General features: G+C 50.7%; 1 protein-coding gene across 3 annotated transcripts in view; it reads right to left on the bottom strand.

The window, feature by feature from the left end:
- Window positions 1-23,428, bottom strand: part of MTOR (mechanistic target of rapamycin kinase) — a 121,551-nt gene that overhangs the window by 12,774 nt on the left and 85,349 nt on the right. For all 3 annotated transcript variants that reach the window (XM_067017523.1, XM_067017516.1, XM_059057697.2), the window contains exons 31-48: window positions 21,456-21,556; window positions 19,647-19,762; window positions 18,367-18,444; window positions 18,072-18,179; window positions 14,802-14,927; window positions 14,580-14,711; window positions 10,915-11,030; window positions 9,706-9,823; window positions 6,254-6,499; window positions 5,505-5,605; window positions 4,715-4,811; window positions 4,031-4,129; window positions 3,611-3,733; window positions 3,234-3,416; window positions 2,673-2,807; window positions 2,279-2,453; window positions 820-955; window positions 49-196 (exon numbers count right to left, since the gene is read on the bottom strand). In XM_067017523.1, the coding sequence (XP_066873624.1) occupies window positions 49-196; window positions 820-955; window positions 2,279-2,453; window positions 2,673-2,807; window positions 3,234-3,416; window positions 3,611-3,733; window positions 4,031-4,129; window positions 4,715-4,811; window positions 5,505-5,605; window positions 6,254-6,499; window positions 9,706-9,823; window positions 10,915-11,030; window positions 14,580-14,711; window positions 14,802-14,927; window positions 18,072-18,179; window positions 18,367-18,444; window positions 19,647-19,762; window positions 21,456-21,556 (2,338 nt within the window). The remainder of the gene's footprint in view (window positions 1-48; window positions 197-819; window positions 956-2,278; window positions 2,454-2,672; window positions 2,808-3,233; window positions 3,417-3,610; window positions 3,734-4,030; window positions 4,130-4,714; window positions 4,812-5,504; window positions 5,606-6,253; window positions 6,500-9,705; window positions 9,824-10,914; window positions 11,031-14,579; window positions 14,712-14,801; window positions 14,928-18,071; window positions 18,180-18,366; window positions 18,445-19,646; window positions 19,763-21,455; window positions 21,557-23,428) is intronic.

Genomic DNA, 23,428 nt, shown 5'->3' with positions numbered 1-23,428 from the left:
TTGCCTCTGAGACACCACAGGGCCGGGCCCGGCAGGCTGAGCACATACCCGCAGCATGATGCGATGCTCGATGTTGAGAAGGATCTTCTTTTTCTCCCTGTAGTCCCGGATGAGCGCGTGCAGCGTGTCGCAGTGGGGGACCCAGCCGATGAGGCCCGAATTGGTTGATAAGGGAATGACAGCGTATCTCTGGATGCTAAACCCCACGGGGGAAGCAGGGCCATTGAGCAGAAAACAAAGTAGAACTTTGACCCACTCACGGCACACGCAAACTGGTTTTAACGAACCTGCCGGCACAGGGCTATTGCGGGGTGTGTGATGAGGGACGTTTTGCGAAGGATAAAGCATCACGCAGAGTCAGGGGGCTGATGGTGTGAAGGCACCATCAGCCTTCCCAAGCTGTCTAACACACTCACTCCTTTGGGGGAACAATCCCATGATTATTTCTAAGCCTAAAATAACCTCCCCACTTAATACCTATGTTCTTAACAGAAAAGAGGGGTCAGAGAACACTGAGGACAGGAAGGGCGTGGCAGGGCTGTCATCCTGTAAGGGCCGAACACAATGAATTTGTGGGATCTCCAGTCTAAAGCCCACAAAGTGCTCCTTTCTGAATCCTCTAGAGGTTATCAAAGGCATTTCCCATGAGAATACTCTAAAAACCTGGAGAGTTTTTCTCCTTGACACCTTGGCTATTGACGACTTCCTGTCAGGTATGTAATTATTTATCGGGCAAAGGTACATGACTACCTGGAGAGATGCTACGCTGTGACTGGAAGATTTCTCAAATCAGTGCCATTTTCACGGCATCCCGCGTACCTGAGGTTCTTCCGAAGAGATGTCGGGTCATTGGCCAGGAGGGTGTTGACCAGGCCGAAGAGCTGCATCACTCGCTCGTCCTGCCGCAGGTCTTCATGGCCCTTCAGGAGGAAGACAAACTCGTGCCCGTTGCTGCCTGTAAAGAATGGGGGGGGGCAGTCCGCGAGGATCAGAGGGCCTCAATCCCACTGGCTGGTGGACCACCACTGCGTTCACAAGTCTGCGGACACATAACTCACCCAGTCATACCGTCCCTACAAACAGAAGAAACACCCCCTAGAACGGATGAAGAGAATGGCCCTCCTGTTAATGGTCCCCCAATGAGATGCTGTTCAAATCAACAAACATAAAAGTTTTTTAAAACTCTGTCTTCGAGGGCCAGGAACAAGTCTGCACAAAGATGGTCACTCTACATGTCCCCTCCCCAACCCACTTTCTGTCCTTCTCTGCCCTGCTCTGACCTGAGAAGCCTGACCCCTAGAGACCACATCCCCTGGGCTCCCCTGTGTGCTTGGCCAATGGGGGCAGTGGCAGGAGGTCAGAGGGCGGGGAGAGGGAGAGTCAGGGTACTTGCCACTGACAACTGGCCAGGCTACGGTTCTGGAAATAGCTCCCTCCCACTGTCTGAGCCACGGCTTCTAGGGGACGGCCTCTCTTTCCAGGTTCCAGCCCTTGCCGGGCTCTGTGCCCTCTTCAGGCCGGAGGTTGGGGGTGAGTACTAACTTCACTTAACTCAGCCACACCTCCGAAAACAGTCCTTCGGTAAAGTCTCTTTAATTAGACGCTGCTGAGAGCTGACCAACACGTGTTTTAGTATTAGAAAAGGCCAGGCCACAGAGAGACAGTAACCCGTGGACCAGCATTCGCTGCTGCCGGTGAATAATCACTGTTTAAAACACACGAGCACTGTCAAAGGCAAGAGGGCTGAGAGTGCCCGCGGAGCACTCAGGCCTCCCGAAACCACAGCCCCCAGGTAACAAACCTCACTGTTTGAACTGATTTCTACTTCGGTCTGTTCACTTTACACAGCACTTCCCACAAAGAGAGAACGTGAGAGTAAACAAGGACACTCAGGCCCGGTGCCCCTCCTTCAAAGTGGCCCGTCACCTGCTGCGCTTGCATCCGGGGCCTCCTCCTGGCCTCATCGGCTCCCTGACAGCTGCCCACCCACCCATCCTCCACATCGCAGTCCTTCACAGCTCCCTTCCATCTGTTCTGGGGGGGCGGGGGGGAGAGCGTTATGCTTCACTTAAGTAAGCACAGCTGTATGAATCAAGGAGGGGTCCCAGGGAGGAGGCAGTAAGGAGAAACCCACTTCCCTACTCGGCTCTCAATAAACGGAAGAAAGATTAGTCGTGTGGACAGCAAGCAGTCGTTTCAGGAGAGGGGAGGGGCCCGCCAGGGTGGGAGGGAGACTTGGGTCCTTACCCGAGTCTCGGGTCCACACGATGGTCCTTACCCATAAGCGTCAACTTCCGGGGCCTCTGCTTGGATGTGATGACTTGTAGAGATGGTGCAATGGACTGAATGCGAATGATCGGCTGGTTGGGGTCATACGTTCCCGGCACAGCCAATTCCAGGTCCCGGCACATCAGAAGTTTTGGGGACACGTATTGCAGCTCTAAGGATGTGAGCTGTGAATAATTACCACGGGGTTTAGTTTTCTGCCTCAGGGAGGAATTTAAATGCCATTTCAGTATTTTTCAATGGGTTGGTAATAGCGATGACTTGTCCCAAAGTCTGCAGGTAGAAGTGGAACCAGGTGCTGGGGGGTTAGCGTTAGAATGTTCACAGACAATGAAACAGAAAGGATAATATTGACCGTTAACCCTGCCGGAGGCTCAACGTCCTACCTGAGGCAGCTGCTTTGAGATTCGCCTGAACACGTGGTAATAGAGGTCCCAGGCTTGGGTGAGGTCCTTGACATTCCCTGATTTCATGTACTTCCTGCACCACTCTTGGGCCTCCATTAAATCTCGACCATACGCCTGAGGGATTGGAATGCAGGGGACATTTGCAAGTTGTCATTTGTGTTGACCGAGCCACAAGGCTGAGTCCCCAGGCAGGCAGCAGAACTCCTCGGAAGTGCACCCTGGCCAGAAGGCACTGGCCTGGATCGCTCAGCAGGGAAGCCTGGCAGTATCCCAGCCCCAAAGTCCCCACCTCAGGATGGCTTCTCAGGTAAAGTAAGTTTGGAAGAGAGACGAGATGGCCTCGTGAGGAATCCCACAGTTTTCCAATTAAAGTTTCGGGAGGGTTCTTGTAACTTAGTGAAAAACAAATTTCTGGTGTTTTATAACCTATGACCTCCCTCCATCAGAACACATTTTCTTCAAGTCAGTAAAGAGGTTAGAGGGAAAGTTGTCTGCAAAAGGCTCTGGAGTCCCTTCAGGTGACGCTTTTTCATCCCATACCTGGTTAAAGGATGTCTCCTTCAGAGTCTGGGGTCCCCGCTCCATCATAGCATGCAGGGGCTCCAGCACCTCGAACATGCCTTTCACGTTCCTCTCCCCGAAGTACAAGCGAGACGCCTCTTCCAGGCCTTCGTGCCACATCTCATGCCAGAGGATGGCCACTCGGATCAGCTCCTCACTCACCTGGGTCAGAAAGGGGAAGGAGGGAAGCACCAGGGATGAGCTCAGCTCAGGAAGGCCTGTCTCGGAGAAACAGAAGGTGCTCTTTCTGGCGGCCAGAGGGGCGCGCAGCCCTGTCACGAGGAAGAACGACAATCTCACTCAAGACCTCTGCTCGGCGACCAGAGGCCGCGGAATCCGCCCCGGCCCTGACTCACCATCATGGCCTGCTGCACCAACGTGTTGCTGTGCTCGCACATGTTCTTCAGAATCTTGTTGGCCGCATTGTGACGGGCCGTGGTGGTAGACTTAGAAGCCACCGTCAGCGGGTAGATGAGGGCCTGAAGCAAATACAGAAGGAACATTTGCGAACTCGTGTGAAACGAGGATGACAAGAATATGACACCGACACTCCCCTGAGTCTACCAGGCAGGGGCGGTACGACTTGGGCGGGGGTGCTTTCTTCCCCGGAAGGCGCCTGGGTCCCAGAGCCTGCCAGCTGGGCAGGGCCTCCCGGGGGCAGGACAGGACGCTTAGCTGCCGGTTGCACTCGCATCCCTAGAGCAGCTTTAGGAAAGGCTGACACCAAATCAGAAGGTCAGCAGTTAGACGAGAAACTTCCCCGGGTCTCCACGTACCTGGGGGTGGTACCGACCAATGTCTGTGAGAAGCTGGTGAATGAGACGTCCCACCAAGGGCCTCGGCGTATCAATTCTTGCAATGAGCTGAGGTATAACCTGATATTCAGAAAGACACAGTGTGCAGCATGAGATGTGGAAACAACTCCAGTTATTCTTCTGAGCCACGAACAGCTCTTACGACTTGTTTGGTAGACGCTGTTGGGCTTGGAAATGGTTCATTCTCTTCAGTTCTCTAAAAGGAACTGAAGAAAATATGGAGTCTTGACCTTGGGGTCGATCCCCGCTTCCTCACCACTGTACAGCACATGCTTCCTTGATAGTCTCAACAGTGTATGATTCTAGCAGGAGACAGACGAGGAGCAAGATCTGACCCATCCCTATCTGTAACCAAGTGTCCTCCCCTGTAACCAAGTGTCCTCCCCTGTAACCAAGTGTCCTCCCCTGTAATCAAGTGTCCTCGCCTGCAACCAGGTGTCCTTGCCTGCAACCAAGTGTCCTCACCTGTAACCAAGTACCCTCACCTGTAACCAAGTACCCTCTCCTGTAACCAAGTACCCTTACCCATGACCAACTGTCCTCACCTATAACCAAGTAGCCTCACCTGTAACCAAGTGTCATCACCTGTAACCAAGCAGCCTCACCTATAACTGAGTACACTCACCTGTAACCAAGTGTCCTCACCTGTAACCAAGTGTCAATCTGGATAGCTTTCACCCCTTCCACTAAGGCTTCGTTTACATCTGGCCAGTGACCATAATCAAACCATAAGGTGAGGACTCTGGAAAAGAAAAATGAAAGTCACAGAAAATTTAATTTACCAGTTTTTGTCTGTGTTTTCATCTTCAAGACTCTTGGGAAGAGAATGGGCAGAATTCCAAATCAGTGGCTCTCCAATGTGTTTGGTCTTGGGACTGCTTGGGGGGGGGTGGGTGGGGATGGCCAGCAGGGCTCAGCCAGACACAGGAAGATCATTCCAAGTGAACGATTATTTCATTCCAAGTAACGCAGAGGGGTCACCATGGCACCAGCTCATCCCTCTAACAGACGATCCCATGGACAAGCTCTGCATGTGCAGAGAGAGTCGCCTGTGGCGCAGCAGCAACTTGGAAACCTGGCGCTTAGCTGGTGGAGACCCCCAAACGCAGGAGGGCTGGTCACCTAGAGCCTCTGGACTGGCTGGCCTGTGCCATTTGTTTAGGCCTCTCAGAGTTGCCTCCAAAAGCTGAAGGAATTTCAGCGATATTGTGAGAAACAGCTGGGTTTCTTCTTCCTACATATCAAGCCACACACAGGCAGTCCTTGGGCCACTGCTCCCTCCTCTTTGCAGATTTCACCCACACAGGTGAGGCCTGGTCAGCTGCGACTCTGAGACGTGCTCATCGGGGTGGGTAGGGAAAGAGGACTTTACGTATGACTTCTGTGACCTGCCATCCACATGGCCCACGAGGGCTTCCCTTCCTTTCCCTGATACCTGAGCGTGTCCTGGAGGTTGTTGCCTCGTGACAATGAGATGGATCGGAAGAAGCCCTGGACAGCAGGGACGGTGTACATCAAGAGGGTTTTGGACAAATCCTGTTGGAACACACGTATGTTAGTGGCACTCCTGCCTCAGCTCTCTCATCTATAAAATGGGCCTAACAGCATACTGAATAGTATCCACTTCAAAGAGTGGTTATGAGGATTAAATGAGCTAATACACAGAAAGCCTTTAGATCAGCACCTGGCACAGAGCAAGAACTCGGGCAATGGTGCCGTAACTGTTACTATCTTGGGCTAAGGCTGGCTTCCTGAACAGGGTGGCAGAGGAGGTGGGGTTAGGGCCCTGAACATGCCGGTCAGCTGCCCCAGGCCCTGAACCGACAGCCTCAGGGGAGGTGGAAGGGGAGAGAAGATGACAGGGGATGGACTCTGCCGGGCTCTGTGCTCAGAGTGGGCCCGAAGATGCGCAGGCTGCCTTCACACCGGTGCAGAGCATTGGGAGAATGAGCTCAGTCACATGGGAAGCATGACGAGGACCTCATTCTTCAGCACAGGGGCTACGTCAGTTCCCCAAACCCAAATATATAAACAAAAGTACTGTCTCAAACAATGCCGATGGCAAACCACGTTTTCTGGCTTCAACCAGAGCTTCAGAGTAGGGCCTCAGGCTCCTCTCAGCCTCCATCCCTCAGAGCGCCTGGTGCCCGGGTCAGTCCTTGATGGGGGAGGAAGGAAGGGTACCTCAGTGACCTTCTTCTGCAGAGGAGATGGGGTAGGGCTGTTCTCAGTGCTCTCAGCCTCGCTCTCGCTGTTACTACCCTCGGTGCTGGTGGCAGTGGCTGTGGCCGCCGTGGTGGCGGCAGTGGCCACGTTGGTGATGTTGGCCCCGCTGGCGTGACGCAGTTTCTTCTTCTCGTCACGGGCCTGGTTCTGATGTTTGTAGTGGAGCACAGCCTCGAAGTTCATCACGGCCCACGCGTGCCAGGCCTGCGGGCGGGGACGAGAGGACAGACATCGGGGCTGTGACATCAGCAGGGGCAGGAAGCTCAGGCATCGAGGGCCTTGAGGGGTGTGAGGCCACAGCTGACCAAGAGTGCGGGCCGCCCTTTCTCCTCAGTGGTCAGCAGAGCAAATGGTCACTTCATGGAACACTGGGGAACGGGGCACTTTACTAAATCCAACGCGATTCATTCGTTCTGTGGTGCATCTGCTGTATCGGGGGCTGTGGGGAGTGCCACGGGCGGGGTGGGGGGCACATGAGGAGGAACAAGCTATGGGCCTTGCCTCAGGGACCTGCTAACCTAGTAGGGTAGGTGACTCAAAAACCTAAAGACAGGCAGAACGCGACCAGGGCAACGAGAGACAGACAGCGGGAATGCCAGGGACGGGCGGGCAACGTGCCACAGAGGAGAGACCGCGGTGGGTCTTGAGCAGCCTTAGATGGGCAGGGACGGCACAAGAGGGCGGCAGGGAGGGCGTCCTGGCAGAGGAGGAACAGGGACAGAGATGCAGACTGGGCAAGCACGGCACAGTTCACAGGAAGCCAGCAGACAGATGCGACTGAAGCTTCGGGCACACGCAGGAGAGCAGTGAGGGGGAGCCCAGCAAGGCGGCACCTCAGACCACGGAGCGGCTGGCATGTGACACCAAGGACGTGCCATCTCATTCTGCAGGAAGTGGAGTGTTTAAAGCTGAGTTAAAAGCTGGGCTTCAAACACTCCTTTGGCAGCAGATATAAAACAGATTATTTAAGAGGGCAGAGGTTCAGGGGTGAGGGTGAAGGTCTTAACCAGGCCAGAGGACAGTGGGGAAGGGGACACACTGAGAGCACAGGACGACCACGGAGGGTGACTCTTGGTCATCGTTCGTCCCTCGCACCTGGCTCAGGGCCTGTCAGAGAGCCAGTGCTCAGCGACTGCTTGCAAGAAGCCTCTGGTGCTAACCATTCACACCTCTGAGGCTTTGAGCTGCAGTGACGCTATGGTATAGCATTGCCTGGCGTACAGAGCGTGAGGGAGAGTTTGACTTGGGACCTGATAAGTTTGCAGTGATAGGAGGACATTAAATAATCCACTCATTGGGCTTCCCTGGTGGCGCAGTGGTTAAGAATACTCTGCCAGGGCAGGGGACACGGGTACGAGCCCCGGTCCGGGAAGATCCCACATGCCGCGGAGCAGCTAAGCCCGTGTGCCATAACTACTGAGCCTGCGCGCCAAAAAAATAAAAATAAAAATAAGTATATAATAATAATAATTTAAGGGGCTTCCCTGGTGGTGCAGTAGTTGAGAGTCCGCCTGCCGATGCAGGGGACGTGGGTTCGTGCCCCGGTCCGGGAGGATTCCACGTGCCGCGGAGCGGCTGGGCCCGTGAGCCATGGCCGCTGAGCCTGCGCGTCCGGAGCCTGTGCTCCACAACGGGAGAGGCCACAGCAGTGAGAGGCCCGCGTACCGCAAAAAAAAAAAAAAAAAAAAAAAAAAAAAAAAATATATATATATATATAATAGAGCCCGCGAGCCACAACTACTGAGTCTGCGAGCCACAACTACTGAGCCTGTTTGTGCCCAGGACCCACTGCTCATTCAGTCTTCCTGCGGTCAGCTCTCTGTCCGGAGAGCGACGGTCTCACAGGCTGCACCGGAGCGCATGGGGACACTTTACCGAGCTGGGCAGCCGTCACTACTGCCATATTTTGGAACATTTCCATCACCCCAAAAATGTCCCTCACACCCTTACCTATCACTCCATCCCCTCGCCAGCCCCTGACAACCAGGAACCCACTCTCTGAGTCTGTGGATCCTGTGCTCTAGAGCCCGTGCTCCGCAACGAGAAGCCACCGCAATGAGAAACCCGTGCACTGCAACGAAGAGTGGTCCCCGCTCACTGCAACTAAAGAAAGCCTGCGTGCACCAACAAAGACCCATTACAGCGAAAAAAAAAAAAACCCAAAACTACTCATAGTTGGACTTTCTGGATAATCAGTAAATTCCTTTGCATCCCTTGCTAAAAACCTTTCTTTAACATCGAAGTGTCCATTTCCCCAGCTAAGCAGAGTAGATTGATCATAATTAACCTCTATTTGATGAATAAGAATCCTACAATGACCCAAGCTCAGTTTTCCCATACTTTTGTTCATTTGACAAATACCTCTTATATATGTACTATGAGCTGGGGGTCCCGCTGAACAAGACAGAAAGAGTCCTGCACGCACATGGGACTAACATACACCCTGATGGTAGAAGGCAGTGCACACCCAAAAGGGCTCATGCTAGGAAAAAACTACAAGTCCTGGAGCCAGTTTTTTACTTGTGATTTGTTTCTTTCTGAAAAGCTGAATGAAGAAAAGTAATCTGGTTAGGACACAGTTCTAATTAGTAAGGTTCCAACTAACCAAGGGTTCACTGGACATATTCTTCCAGCCTCAGACTGAAGCTATCCTAGAGAGAATAATTACTGCTGCTTTCACAAAATGAGCATTTTTCAGATCAGACTGAAGCATGCTTAAAGCAGCATAAGAATTTCGTTGTAGACGTTTCTGTGGTCTCCAGATGCAGGTTTGGATCCCAGAGGGATTAATTCACACAGTATCAGCCGGTTAAGGGGACACCGGAGAGAAACGGAGGACACCTGCCACACCACGTAGCACTTACCAGGAGGCCCCTCAGAAAAGAGAGAAAAAACATGAGAACGTGTGCTCTCACCAAAGACGTATACGCCCAAGACTCAGTCCTCTCCCATCACATCTTTTATACATTTTCTAATTCTGTTTATCTTCTTGAAAAATTTCCTATGATACAACAGGATGTTTCCCGGAGCTTTCCAATAAAAACAGAAAGTTCAGTTCTTAGATGAGGAGCAGAAAGAAGCTGGGAAGGAACAGATGACCCAAGGGAAGATAAAAGTTCCGGAGACTAACCATGTGTCCAGATGCTCTAGGAAAACAAGCTGCTAAGTCTGTGAGACAACAGCATCCCCAGAGCCACGCACACACTCACGGTATAAGGATTTTTCAAGTCAAAGAATCTATCAATTAGACGTGGAAAGGGCCTCTAAGAAACTGGCTCGCAGCCCTGAAAGAAGCCACCTCGCGGTATCAGACCAGGCCACCAAGGCCTTGCTGTAAAGCACGAGCCACTGGGGCGCACAGGCCGGCGGGCGTCGGCAGGAGGCAGCGGGGGGTTCCCGTCTCTGGCTACCTTGTACCAGCTGCGGTCGTGCTCCGTGGCGGCGCTGTAATACTGCAGGACTTTGGGGATCGTGCTCTCGTTGATGCCCTGCAGGTTCAGCTGCCACTCCCCGAGTTTCAGGAAACATCTGCAAACAGAGAAACAAGCCCCCAGGTTGCCCCCTCCTCAGAAGAGCCCTTCCAAGGAGAACAATGAATTACATCACAGGAGCACAAAAGCCTCCCTGATCTTTATTCTTCCCCTCGGGAAGCAACAGGAGGGAACCCTCAGAATTCTTAGCCGCGTGGAAGGAAAAAGACAGGCTTTGGGGAAAGGGATGGTCTCTTCTTCTTGCCCCCTGTCTTTCAATGCTAGCATAAACCAGGTACCTGGCACACGGAGGTCTGAATGGATCTATCTCCCCCAAATTCATCATGGTGGGTGGTAGCTGTTGAGAGCAATTTTTCTTTTGATTGCTATGTGGCTCCTCCCTTACTTTCTCCTTTTCCTCCATTATTTATTTATTTATTTATTTATTTATTTTTTGCGGTACGCGGGCCTCTCACTGCTGTGGCCTCTCCCGTTGCGGAGCACAGGCTCTGGACGCGCAGGCTCAGTGGCCATGGCTCATGGGCCCAGCCGCTCCGCGGCATGTGGGATCTTCCCGCACCGGGGCACGAACCCGTGTCCCCTGCATCGGCAGGTGGTCTCTCAACCACTGCGCCACTAGGGAAGGCCCCTTCTCCTCCATTTTTGATATGACAAAATCAACAGCTAACGTTTTACTGACTGGTACGCTATTCCAGGTTCTGTGCTAAAGGCTTGATGTATTCTTTCCATTAATCCTCACACCATTTCATTCCACCCTAGGAAAAAGGAGCTCTCACTATCCCCTCTTTATGTAACGAGAAAACCGAGGCACAGAGAGGTTAAGTAACTTATCTAAAGTCACACAACAAATTAGCAGCATATCTGGCAGCAGCAGCATATCAGACTCTAAAGCCAGACGCCAGGAGAACAGCACACAGGTGCTCCTGGGCTGCTGGATCCTGGGAACGTAAGTGGCAGAGATTTTGGGGTAGCGTGATTCGATGGCTGCCTGGGACCCCTACTGGAAGAGGTGAGAGAGACGTAAGCAGCCGGCTGCCGCGGGAGCCTTGAACACGGCCCTTGCAGCAGAGGCCGCCGGCGGGGCAGGGCCGGCGCGCGGCGGGGCAGGGCCGGCCGTGGGGAGCTCACCGGGCCATAAGCTTGTGCAGCTCCTGCTTGTGCTGCTGGTCCTCAGTGGCGATGGCGTGCTGGGCCTGCTGCTGCACGGTCTGGACAAAGTGCTGCATGTGCTGGAAGGCATCGATCTGTAGCAGGACAAAGGCACAGGGAACCACTCGGCATTGGGCCCAACCTCAGGGGTCAGGAACTGCTGTTCACAGGCACCCGAGCCAACCCTCTCCCAACGGAACACCCTAGAACACAGGGTGAGGACCGCGTAGGATGGAGGATGGGGTGTGAGGCTGAGAGATGGCTGGGCTTTTCAAGAAGATGAATATTTTTTCAACTCAAGTCTTAGCTCTCCTTGGCCAACGGTAATTACAAGTCTGATAAGCCTTAAAAAAACTACTTCCCTGACTACCCCACAAAAAACAATTCATATGAAGTAAAATCTCAAAGCACGGCTTACTTCACACTCAATATATTGCCCTGGGGGCAATCAGGCTTATGGGGAATTGTTTCAGGCCAGTAAAACTTTAGCATGTGTTTAAAACACTGTGGTACCTTGGACACCAGCATAGCAAAAACTACAGTTTAAAAAAATGTCATAGATCCCGTGATAAATCATAATGGAAAAGAATATGAAAAAGAATGTATATATATGTATAACTGAGTCACTTTGCTGTATAGCGGAAATACATTGTCAATCAACTATATTTCAATAAAATATTTTTAAAAAATCTGACAGAACCCTCAGTACACAAATAGAACAGAGAGATGGGGTGAGGCCCCTCATACGTGCAAGTGGCATGGTGGGGCCACTAGCCAAGCAAACATTTGGTTGAATAGGGTGGCTTAGGAACAAACTCTGCAGAGCGCCCGCCAGCAGTTACGTCTCTTCACACTACGTGACTTTATACGAAGTGAACAGAAGGCATCTGGGTTGTAACAGACAGCGGAGCCAGGGCAGAGCAGGGCAGAGGCAGAGCTCTGAGAGTCGGTTACAAGCCATCTGTGTAAGCCTGCCGTGTCCACACACACCAGCATCGTGATAAACGTGGAAAAGAGAATATGTGTTCTCTGCTACAGAAAAGGAGAGAAAAAAACCCAACACTTCAAATAAATGTCAGAATGACTTCTTTACTGTAAATCACGTAAGAGTCTTCTTCTTTTTCTTTTTTTGAATAGAAACACGTCAGTGATGATGGCCCTGAAGGAAAGCTGAAACTCCCTGGCTTGGGGGCCAGGACCAACCTCAGATACTTCTAATATATAAGGAATTAATTAATTACTTGGCACCGAGAGGGCTGAACCCAGGGGCAGCTAACCCACGCACGAGGGCAGGGCCGACACACAGAGGTTCTAACAGTGACCGAGACGCCTGTCTCCCTCACACACCTGCCTTCAGAGCTCCACTCCTCACCAGCGGCTTTGAAAAATGAGCTACATTAGCACCTCACGCCTGGGAAGTGGTAAGTGTCCCTGTAGTTTTTCTTCGATGGGAACTACACTGGCTAGACTTAAATCTGATCGGGAAGAGAAAACAGAATCGGGGGGGGGCCCTTAAATGACCCTCGTGAAACAGGCGGGAGGCAACTCAGGGTGGTGGGTGTGTACATCAAGCAGGTAAGAACCGAACTAGGAACTCGGATGCCAGGTGCTTTGCAGAGCCCACAGGTTACGTGTCACTGACGGTCCAGAGAGAGTTTAAATTCTCTTCGGGAGACTCCACAAGAACAAAACGAAAATTGCCCAAACTGGGGAGGCTGGGTATTAGTCTGGGTTTGAAGCCCAATGTTAGGTTTAGTCAGTTTACCCAGCATGGGAGACTCTAGTATCTTTCTACTCGGTGGCGTGGAGGCAACTTATTTCCAAGGAATTGAAAATGTTCTATTAAAAACTCCTTCTTTTCTCCATCCCCAGGAAGTGAGGAGGGGGGAAAATGATTCTTTCTCTCTTACAGATGATGGGCCGCCCGCTTGGAGGAAGGGGTTTCTCTCAGGCCCAGAGTGTAAGCTGGGCAGGCTATTCTGGCTCTTGACTGCCTGCGTGGTTTGTGGGCAACAGCTATGTTCTCGCCTTAGTGAAATTTCACAGAAGGAACCAGCCTGTCTCTAGATTCTGTGAACTGTCCTGTCTAGAAAAACAGTGGACATACACCTATTGTCTGATGTCTTCCTGCAGAACGGGATCTGCTTTTCCCCATTTCCATTTGCCTTAGGCAAAGCAGAGAGTACAATCCTTATTTATGGAAGAAGAACACAGCGCTCAGAGAAGTAAAGTGACTTGTTCAATAGCACAATTATTATTAAGTAGTCAGTTTTCTTGGAGTAGCTCCTGAACTCTTACGAAGATATGGCATCTCTAGCTCCGGGCTTGAAGTTCAAGCACCTAATTTTAAACAGATTTCTAAATCTTTAATCCATGTGGTTTTATGGTCTCCCTCCAGAATCTGGGTTCCTAAGAAAAGGCCATAATCTGTGGAGAAGTTGGGCTGTGGTCCTATGTTGAAAGAAGCCACTCCTTGGTTGAAATATTAGCCAAAACACTCCTTCAGCCTGCCTTCGGCAAGACATTCCAAGACTTGGAGGCTACATATAGGGAGGAAACCAAACTATATTCAGATCCAGCACCTTCTGTTTTTCTCATTTGCCTGGAGGAAGGTCAGGCTTTGAATCAGAAGTGCTCTGGCCTGGGAGGCTCACAGAGACTAAACAAAACAACCCCCTCTCAAACAACTACAAAAGAAAAAAACCCCAAACTGCACATTTGGAGAAGGACACATGGGCCATGATATTTGAAGTATGCCTCAATCAAAGACCCAGTGCGTGGTGCAGGGCTGTGGCTCCCACTCTGGGTGGCATTCAGAGTCACAGAATCCAGCACCCACAAAAGAAATCAGCTTCTGACACAGTCCAGGGATCTCCCAAGTAAGCCTTCAGCCGAGACTCCACTGCTATTTTATCACATCTTCCACAGCCACAGCTCCAGTGGCTGCTCTGCATTCCTTTCTCATCTCAGGGACACTGTGGGGACAACAGGGAGAGGACAGCTGGGACTCCCTCCTCTGTTTCATAAGGACAGTGAAGGGGGAGCCAAAGCAGGTGCTGATTTTGCCTCCAGGGCCTACGTTTTGTTAATCATCACCACCGTCCAGGGAGATTGTTTTAAAAAATAAAAACAAAAAAGAAGCCACATCTATTTCCCAAGGACCTGTCTGTAAATAAAGTCAGAGGAATTCTACATTGGCTTCAAGGTGATTTTCCCCACTGGTTTCAGCATCACATTCTGGGTGTTGCTGCTTTTGAATCCCAAACGGACGAGAAGTCTGAAAAACCAAGCTGGTCTTACGAAAGTTTCAGTCTGTGTTTTTAAAAACATGCTGCTTTTTTGGGTCCTTCTCTTAGGGGGAAAAAACAACACAACCCAGAAATTTTTTCTATGTTTTAGCACATTCTAGCTGCTAGTAAATAGAACTGTGATTGCACTCGTTGGTTTGATCAATGGTATATGTGCATCTCCTCGAGTATGATTCACTCTTTGAAATCAGGCCAGACAGCCTCCTGACAGGCGTGAACCCCCCGGCATGGTGGTTTGGGCGCTGCTTCCTCTCGGGCCTGGAGGAGGCCGTGAGGAGCAGGTTAGGCGAGCGTCCTGGCGACGCGTGGGGTCCCCTGCGGGGTTCGGGCACAGACCTTGCGGGCGCTCTTCCACATATTTTTCATGTACGCGTAGGTCACCTGGGGGTGAACTGTTGGCAGAGGGTGGTCAAGCTGCCGAGATGGATCAACTCCCAGGAGCAGCACTAAGGTTTTATGAGCAAGAGCCTTCGAAACAAGAGGTTGGGGTTATACACAGAAGCGGGCCAGGAGCACCCCCTCAGCCTCCCACCCTCCCCACACGGCGGGCACACTCACCAGCCGGCCACTCTTGCCACACAGGCTTGCATACTTGAGCCAGGTCCGCATGTCCTCGTGAGCGCTCACCACTAGCGACCGCACCATGAGGATTTTCTGCCAGTCCTCCACAATACGCTGGCAGCCCTGGAACGTCCAGAAGCCAGGATTAGACACATGCTCTGCTATGACTTAACCCCTCACAAGCAACACTGAAACCCACTCTGAAACAAAAAAGAGATTCATTTCTGTAATCTCATCTTTCTCAAGTGAAGGGTACTGTGAGTGAAACACCTCTTAGGAACTTCTCAAAATTCGAGAAGCGGTACAGCAAGTACTCTGGAGCCTGAATCCTGGCTGGTCCACTGTGCTACTACCTATGTGACTTTGGACAAATTACTTAACCTCTCTGTGACTGATCTGTAAAATGGGACAAAGACGGTACCAACTTCATGGGGCCATGGTGGGGCTTAAATGAACTACATTATTTAAATTTCTTTTCTGAATTGTAAATAATCTATTTTTAGCTTTAATTTTTTGCTTCAGTCTCTCTGGTTGAAGATGCCTTCCACTGACAAAGAAATTAAATTTAAAATGTATCCTTCAAAATTTTAAAAACTAATTAAGTGTAAAACAAATTGAAATCATTAAATTTTCAATTGATGTTGTTTGAAAGTTGGTGGTGGTTATATTTCTGAAGTTATCAGAGCCTAAACTTGCACTCAGATCTTGACCTTGTCTTTCCTCTACATTTTTATTCGTCTCAGATCAAAAACTGCACATAGAAGGGAAAGGGACTCATTCATTCACACATATAAATCCTTTTAAATTAAAAAGAAACAAAGTGAATTAATCATTATCAAAGGGGCTAAGCTAATTTTATATCGAAAGACTGTTGACAATAGAGCAAGCCTCTCCTCCTACACCTTCCTGAGAATAAGTCAGATTCAGAGACAAACGCCAGGGGAGATGGGTTTCTGAGATCTATCACTTCATCAGAGAGTTCCATGAAACCAAACAATGAGCTGTCCTCCATGGAGGTAAGTCTAAAAGTCTAGCGACAATGGTTGCAGGCTTTTAAACATAAGACACAATCTAAGCCCTGAATAAAGAACCCAAGGCAAGAAAAGAGCCAATGCAAGTAAGGTTTGCCTCTCAAACTGCCCCGCAGGAACCACTGGCTGGGGAGTTCAGTTTAATTGATCCCCAAACGGCACTCTTGCAGCCTAGGCAGTTGGTTGAGTGTTCTGACAGTAAGCCATCCACAAGAGCCAAATTCCTACCACAAAGTTGACGCTGTATTTTTAGGCCTTGGACCATAATTTTCTGTCCTGTTATGTGTAACAACAGTAATTTGGAAAGTTAGAAAAACACATAAAAGTACACTGAGTGACTGTTTTGGTGACTTCTCATCATCTGCTAGTTTCTCCCAGATGCTGAAATCACTTGGCCCCTGGACACCAAAAAGCATCTTCCTGTCTTAAGGTAGGAAAGTCACGAAGGCCTAAGATGATGATGGTATCTTGGACACAGTGAAGTCAAACACGGGCCCCTCCTCTCTGAGACTCATTTAATCTACCCCCCCTTCCAGGTCTCTATTTTGCCCACTTGTTAGAATGGCAGAAGATTTATCAGATCTCTGATTTGGAAACTTTTCACCTCATTACAGGCACTTAAAAACACCAGGGTGTGTACAAGTCAAGTGGGAAATTCTGGCTTTGTGGAATTCCTTTCTGGGGTTCAATGGACAATTTTCCATAAAAACATGCACTGGGCACTTCATAATTGCTAATAAAGCATGCGAAAGAACTGCATGTGCTCATTTCAGAGCACAGACGACTGTATTCATAGGGAATCCTTTGCCCCGCTCTCTTCCTTTCCAGTGGAATGCGCCCGGAACTTCGCGGACAGGAATGCAACTTGGAGTCAAAAGGCCCTGCCACAGCCTACCGAAAAGTTGGAAGCACAAACCTCAACTTGTCTGGGGACAGAATTTGGAATTAAGTGTGGATTGTGTCAAGAGGAAACAGCTTAAAATCCCGGAAGGTTGATTATGACAAGCAGGGGACAAGTGGCTTCTGGAGCAGTGAAGGCTTTTGCCGACAAACTCCTCCTCCTCCCTACTCAAGGAATAGGAGAATTGTCCTTTCCAAGGACACTTAAGACTCCTGACTCCCAGATCTGGAACTGACAGCTCCTCAAGCTAAAATGATCAGAATGTACAACGAAAATACTGATGGAGGACTTGGAAAAGTTTCTCGATGAGGGGAAACTTCAGTGCAAAGAAGTCTGCACAGAGATTGTGGGATGACTCTGACCTGAGAACTGTAAAGGGCAGGGTTAGTAAATGAGCACATCAGGCCACCCACTTAAAGGGCTGCATGCAGGTGGTCAGCAAGTGGACTTAGAGCAGTGGTTCTCAGCATCAGTCACATCCTGGAATTATCTGGGAAGGCTGAAAAGATACTGATCCTGGGTCTATGCCCAGAAATTTTGTTTATTTGGTCTGGGTATCCAGATTTTTAAAAGCTCTCCAGGGGGCTTCCCTGGTGGCACAGTGGTTAAGAATCCGCCTGCCAGTGCAGGGGACATGGGTTCGAGCCCTGGTCTGGGAAGATCCCACGTGCCACGGAGCAACTAAGCTGGTGCGCCACAACTACTGAAGTCTGCGCACCTAGAGCCCGCGCTCCGCAACAAGAGAAGCCACCGCAATGAGAAGCCCGCACACCACAAAGAAGAGTAGCCCCCGCTCGCCGCAAAGAGAAAGCCCATGCACAGCAACGAAGATACAACACAGCCAAAAAGAAAGAAATAAAATAAATTTATTTTAAACAAAGGCCAAAAAAAGCTCTCCAGGTCATTCTATTGTGTGGCTAAAGTTGAGAACCACTGGCTTTGAGGTCAAGATTCTCAACTGGCTGGCCATAATGTCACTTATCAAAGATATTTTCTTTTGGGAATTCCCTGGTGGTCCAGTGGTTAGGACTCTGCGCTTCCACCGCAGGGCGCACAGGTTCGATCTCTGGTCGGGGAACTAAGATGCCGCAAGCTGTGCAGTGCAGCCAAAAAAGGAAAAAAAGTATATATATATGTATTTTCTTTTCTTCCTAGAGAAGGGTAAAAGGAGGCCGGAAAAGAGGTCAGTCTCTCGCAGCAGCTGGAGGCTTATTAGGTGAGAAGCCTGTGGGTGTTCTGCTCTGGGTGCAAAGGGAACCTCTGTGAGGAAGCAGGAAGCTTATGCTGAGCAGGGAAGGAGGGGGCAGGCTAAGCGGGGCTTTCTACCAGGCTCACCTGCAGTCTCTCCCACCAGATCTGGCGGATGATCTCCCGGCGCTCGGGGACAAGTTTGTACTGGATGACCTCCTCCAGCTCGGAGAGCATGTGGCAAGAAACCATGGCCTGGTGGAAGCAAGTTGCATTCCAACTTAACGCAGCGCGAACAATCCGAGAGCCAGGCTTCCTTTCAGTCACTCCTTTTGGCCCCACAGGCACGCTCTCGGCAGCCTGTGTGTCCTCACGAGCCCACTCTGCAAAAAGAACTGAAACGTGCTTCCAACCCTGCACTGTGCAGGTGGTCCACACTCACCCCATACGCCCGGCTGTAGCTCTCTCCTGCCATTGCAGTTAACTCGGCGTCCAGCAGGTCCCGGGCTTTGTCGATGCACTGGAAGAGAAAAACAGAAGCCCTGGAATTGAGCTGTGGACTTGGGAGCTGAGGGGAGGGAGGGCTGTGATTTTCAGGCTTCCCAACTAGCTGCAGAAGTTACCTGTCTCACTGAAATCCTAGTGACGAAGAGAAGAGAAAAGTTCACTGAGGGAGGCAAGAAACCTTTCACAGACAGAAATGTATGGCAGCCCAAAGCTTAACATCTTAGATCCTGGGTAACAAAGGAAGGGAAATTCGTGCTTAGGAACAGAATCACTGTTTTCTTGCATATCAAGAGGACAACTTGTGGATCTACCTTCTTTCAACTTCTCCACGCTGGGCATGTTGGTAGTGCAAGCACTCAGATGGCCCAGCTGGTTGTCTCTGGCTTTTAAGCACCTCGTCCTCCTGAGGGAGTGCCTCTGAAATAGGCAGAAGAATGCCAATCCTCTCCACGTAAATGGGAGCTTTTGTGCCTGTGCCGGGAATGACCCAGGTCTCAGTTCTCATCATGTAAATCAGGGCTTGGGGATGGGGGTGGGGATGCCATAGGACTGCAGTTTGAGTCTTCTCTGTTTCATCAATTAAAACCCCTGCACGTGGAGCTTTTCCTTTTTGAAAGAATGTTTAAGGTTAATATGACTATGTCCCCATCCGGTAGCGCTCAGGTCATTTACCCAAGCACCTCACCCAAGACAGTCGGGTGCCTGGAAGGCTGGATGTGATTACCTCGTTATTTTATTCTGCAAGTCAGCACAGGGTTTCCAAATCAAGTGCTAACTTGCCTAGAAGGTAACCAGTGTGTGACACGCCTGCAGCGCCAGAAGAACCTTGTGACTGACTGCTGCTGCAGAAGGGGGCGTGCCGCTCTCTGAATCCTCCTTCGGTAAAACGGTTTCTCTCTACCACAAGCAGTGCTAAAGCAACATGGTAAAAAGGAAGCAACGACGACCCAAGAAGCCAACTGCAAAAGCAATCTAAATGGTAACTTCCAGAACACGTGTCCCTCTCTCAGAGCAGAAAGTGGCCCTGGCTGATATGCTGGGAGTCATCTTCTTACCGAGCGTTGCGCTCCAAAGCCATTCTAATGAGGCCACAGAGCCCAACGCCAGAGCTGAAGTACAACAGCCAGTTTACACAGGCGCCACGTGCTAGGCGCGGACGGGGCGCACGTGATTACCTTCCCTTTGTGGGTGGTCTGGGTACATGGAGGTTTGTACCTGCTGCGCCAAGGAGAAGAGGTCCTGATGCAGCGCCAGCACGGCTCTGTAGAATGCCCCGTCGTGGGTATCCCGAGGGATCATGCAGGTGTACTCCTCCATGCTGTCCCACTGACCTACACGCACGCACACGCACACACAGAAAAGCATTAGGGTGGTCGGCTTGCTGGGCTAAAGGCAGCATCTCAAATAGGCCTTGTCACTGTTACTTGAATTTAGCTTGGGGTCCAAACAGGACACACTTGAGCCTGCTGTATCCGAATACTGCAGAGAGCCTCTACACTCAGTGAGGCTGAGAGCCAGTTTAACAAGGCCACATGTGTCTTCCAAACACAGGCCTCCACTGCTGCCCCAGGGAGTTCCATGAAAGATGGAAGGAGCCACATAAGCACAGGTCAAGAGGGTGCCACGCAGCACCTCATTAACCTAGAGAACTCGCCCAGCTTTCTCTAGGTGAGATGGCAGAGCTTTCTTCCCAACCAACGGAGGATCTCACAGTTCAATGGTACCTTGGACATTACACATCCCCCTAAACAACTGATACGGCCGTTATGCGGACAGGGGACAGGATGAGACAAACAGTTTGCTCGTCTCACTCTGGCAGTACCTGTGCCTCAGAGGGAGGAGATAAATATTTTAAGAGGCTCTGCTACGACAGAAAGATGGGCTAGGTCATAGCACAGTAGTGTCATATCAGGGCAGAATGGGGAAATGATGGCGTCTGGAAAGACACAGTCACTTCCCCTGGTGGGGTGAGCACGTATCAAATGCCAGGATTTCCAAAACCATCTGCAGGAAAGACACCAGCTTCATTAGCGGCAGACTGCAGGGCTGCTGAGTTTACGAAGCCTTTTCCTGCCTTTCACTCCAGACCACTTGTGCATCCATCCTCTATGCCTCTGGGCAAAAGCAAATAACAAATAATGACTCCTCAGGAAGCAGTTTGGTTTTGAAAAACGTTCTGGATCCAGCTCAGAGCTCAAGAAAGGAAAGGATATAAGCTCTGTGACTCAGAGGGTGAGAATGGAGGTAGATGTTCTGTAACCTTCCTCTGGACTCCACAGGTGCAGCTTCCACCTGGGACATCCATGGGCCCCTTCCCCTCTTACTGAGAACATCCCTGAAACAGACACTGGGAATCCTCTCGGCTGGGGTCCGATGTCAGAAAACGACACTTGTCTGTGGGGAGGAGAAGGAAATCGCTGCCTGAAAACACTCAGGGAGAGGGAGGAAGGGGGCTGAGTGTCGGGCAGCAAAAGGAGGAGAGCAGAGAAAACCAAACTGCCAGAGTGTTTACAACTGCTGGAGAAGGTGAACAGCATACAGGGCTTCATTATACTAGCCGCTTTTATATTTGTTGGGAAAACTCTGTCATAAAAGTTAAGAAATAAAAGGAGACAGACAGCTGACTTCTCTCATTATTTCTGCAGGATAAAGACATGTTGGTGGCGCTCCAACCACCATACCGGATCGTAAGGTGGTGACCCCATGCAAAGCAGAAATATGGAAAAAGGCTAGTGATGATGGAGCCAGAATACAAACAAACTTCACTCAATATCTCAGTTTTGACGCTTGCTCACCGCTTTCCTTGGCCTTCCTGTGCACAGCCATCATTAGACACATCTAACAAAGTTAGTCCAGGTCATGAGGTAGAAAGGACAGATGGAGGAGGGAGAAGTGGACATGAACAGTTTTATGCTTCTATAGACCTGACACCTCTGCCGGCAGCCACAGTGCCGTACTTTTCAGATGCGAGCCCCCAGCCTCACTGTCCTCACCTTGACTGGGTGCCTGGGAGGGGAGCCTTACCTAAACCCCATGCGGCTGCAGCAGCCATCCGGGCCATCTTGGCTTGGGTCTCATCATTAACCAGGGTCCACTTTTCACAGCACTGCTGGTGGAGCTGCCCCCTGAAGGAAAAGAATTATGCAGTCGGGTTAAACAGATATCACCTCCATCTTTCTCTCTAGCCCCTTAGGTTAGCTGGAGGCTGCGGAGGAACTGGATGATAGGGGCCCGCCTTGAACCGGGAGCCTTTAAAGAAAAAGTACTTTTGACTGTGTGATATAATTGAGAAGTGACTGGCCGTTTGTTGTTTCTATGGCCTGGTGGCTCATTGGTCTGAGAGCGAGTTTCTCTAAGATAGGGACCGTGTCTGACTAGGTGTGACGTGAAATGTGAACATCTGGCCCCCTTCATAAATATTAAGTAACTTTTCTCCTATGCCAATGAACTCTGGGCTCTTTCCTTTGGCAAGCCTACAGAGAAAGCAATCGGAAGAGACACATCTGGACATTCTTTTGGGCTCCAAGCTATAGGGAGAATTGGCTTTTAAAAGTATTATACCAATGGCTGCAGTCTGAAACGAAACGCAAATGAAATCAATCTGCACAGAGGAAGCAGGTGCTACAACGGTCACATGTACCAGAAACCCGGCTGCTGCTTACTCTCAGAATTGCTCATCACTACCGCGAGGGTGGGCACGGCTGGGAGACGCCGCGATACGTGTGGTGCTCAGCGGACTCTGATGCACAGAGAGAGCACAAGCCCTCAGGAAGAGATGTCCTGGTGGCTGTTAAAACTGCTGCCCTCCCAAGCTGCCCTTCGGAAGGAAAGGAAATAAAACTCTGCTGCTGGGCAAATACGAGCTCCTGCTTTCATGTGAGCTTCAAGACTCAGCTAGGAGACTCCTTAATCTTTCCTGTTTTCCGAAAGAGATGCTGCAGGATGTTTTAACTTGGGATTGGGAGTGGGGTCAAGGGAAAAGGTACAAGTTCCAAGTGGCCCAGCTCAGAAGCCTCGTGGGACATGAGCTACGCTGCACTATAAGGTGACATGGGGGACAGGGAGGGGGGAGGAGATAAAGATGCTGAAGGGATCTGGGCTGAGCTCACCGAGAAGCTGACTGGTGACCACATCCAGGAGAACTGCTCGGGGCCATCATCCAGCGCCACGGCCCGGCAGCCATTACCTTTCACTGTCTCTCTGGCACAAGGTCAAGAGAGCCAGGGACGCAAGCATTCTAGCTCAATACACAGCCAAGATAAAAAAGAGGAAGAGGAAGTGGGCAGCCATCCTGCCCTGTGCACTCGCTGAAGCGCAGAGACAGCAGCTGGATGAACCTCAGTGTTGGTTTCCTGCCGCCGAAACTGAGAACCCTTCACTCTGGGTCCTGCTGGAGGTTATCTTAGAGCAGCAGTTCTCAGATTGCTCTGTGCCTCATAACCCCAAGGAGGGCTCCTTACATGGATTGTTGGGTGCCATCCCTTGAGTTTCTGATTCGGGAGGTCTGAACTGGGGCCTGAGAAAGTACATTTCTAACAAGTTTCTAGGTGATACCGATGCTGTGATCCAGGGGCCACAGTTTGAGAACCACTGGCCCAGAACAGCTCCTCTGGGCAGCACATCTCTGTCGGGGTCCTGTCTGGAGGTAAAGGAAAGCGACATGATCTCTGAATGCTCCTTCCAACCCTAGAATTCAAATTTGTACAGCTGGTAGCCACAGGCAATTCAGCCTCCCTCTGCTGTTCTGTCGGGCCCCCCATCTCTATGTCACAGGTCTAGGATTTAGCTTTCCTCTTCATCTCGAGGCAGGGAGCGAGTTCAGGGTGAAACACCACCAACTGTTAACTCCGGAGACAAAGCAGGGAGCAGTGCAGGAGCGGCTTCCTGAAAGGCAGCCCCGCCAGGGGACACGGGCACCGACTTCAAGCTGAGGCTGTACACAGAGGCGGGGTTCCTCTCCCACACACATTTGTTACAAATAAGGATGCAGAATATAC

This window comes from Kogia breviceps, chromosome 1, assembly GCF_026419965.1.
Source record: "Kogia breviceps isolate mKogBre1 chromosome 1, mKogBre1 haplotype 1, whole genome shotgun sequence".
Lineage (NCBI taxonomy): Eukaryota > Metazoa > Chordata > Mammalia > Artiodactyla > Physeteridae > Kogia > Kogia breviceps.
The sequence above is the reverse complement of the archived record's forward strand: the minus strand, read 5'-3'. Positions and strand labels throughout refer to the sequence as shown.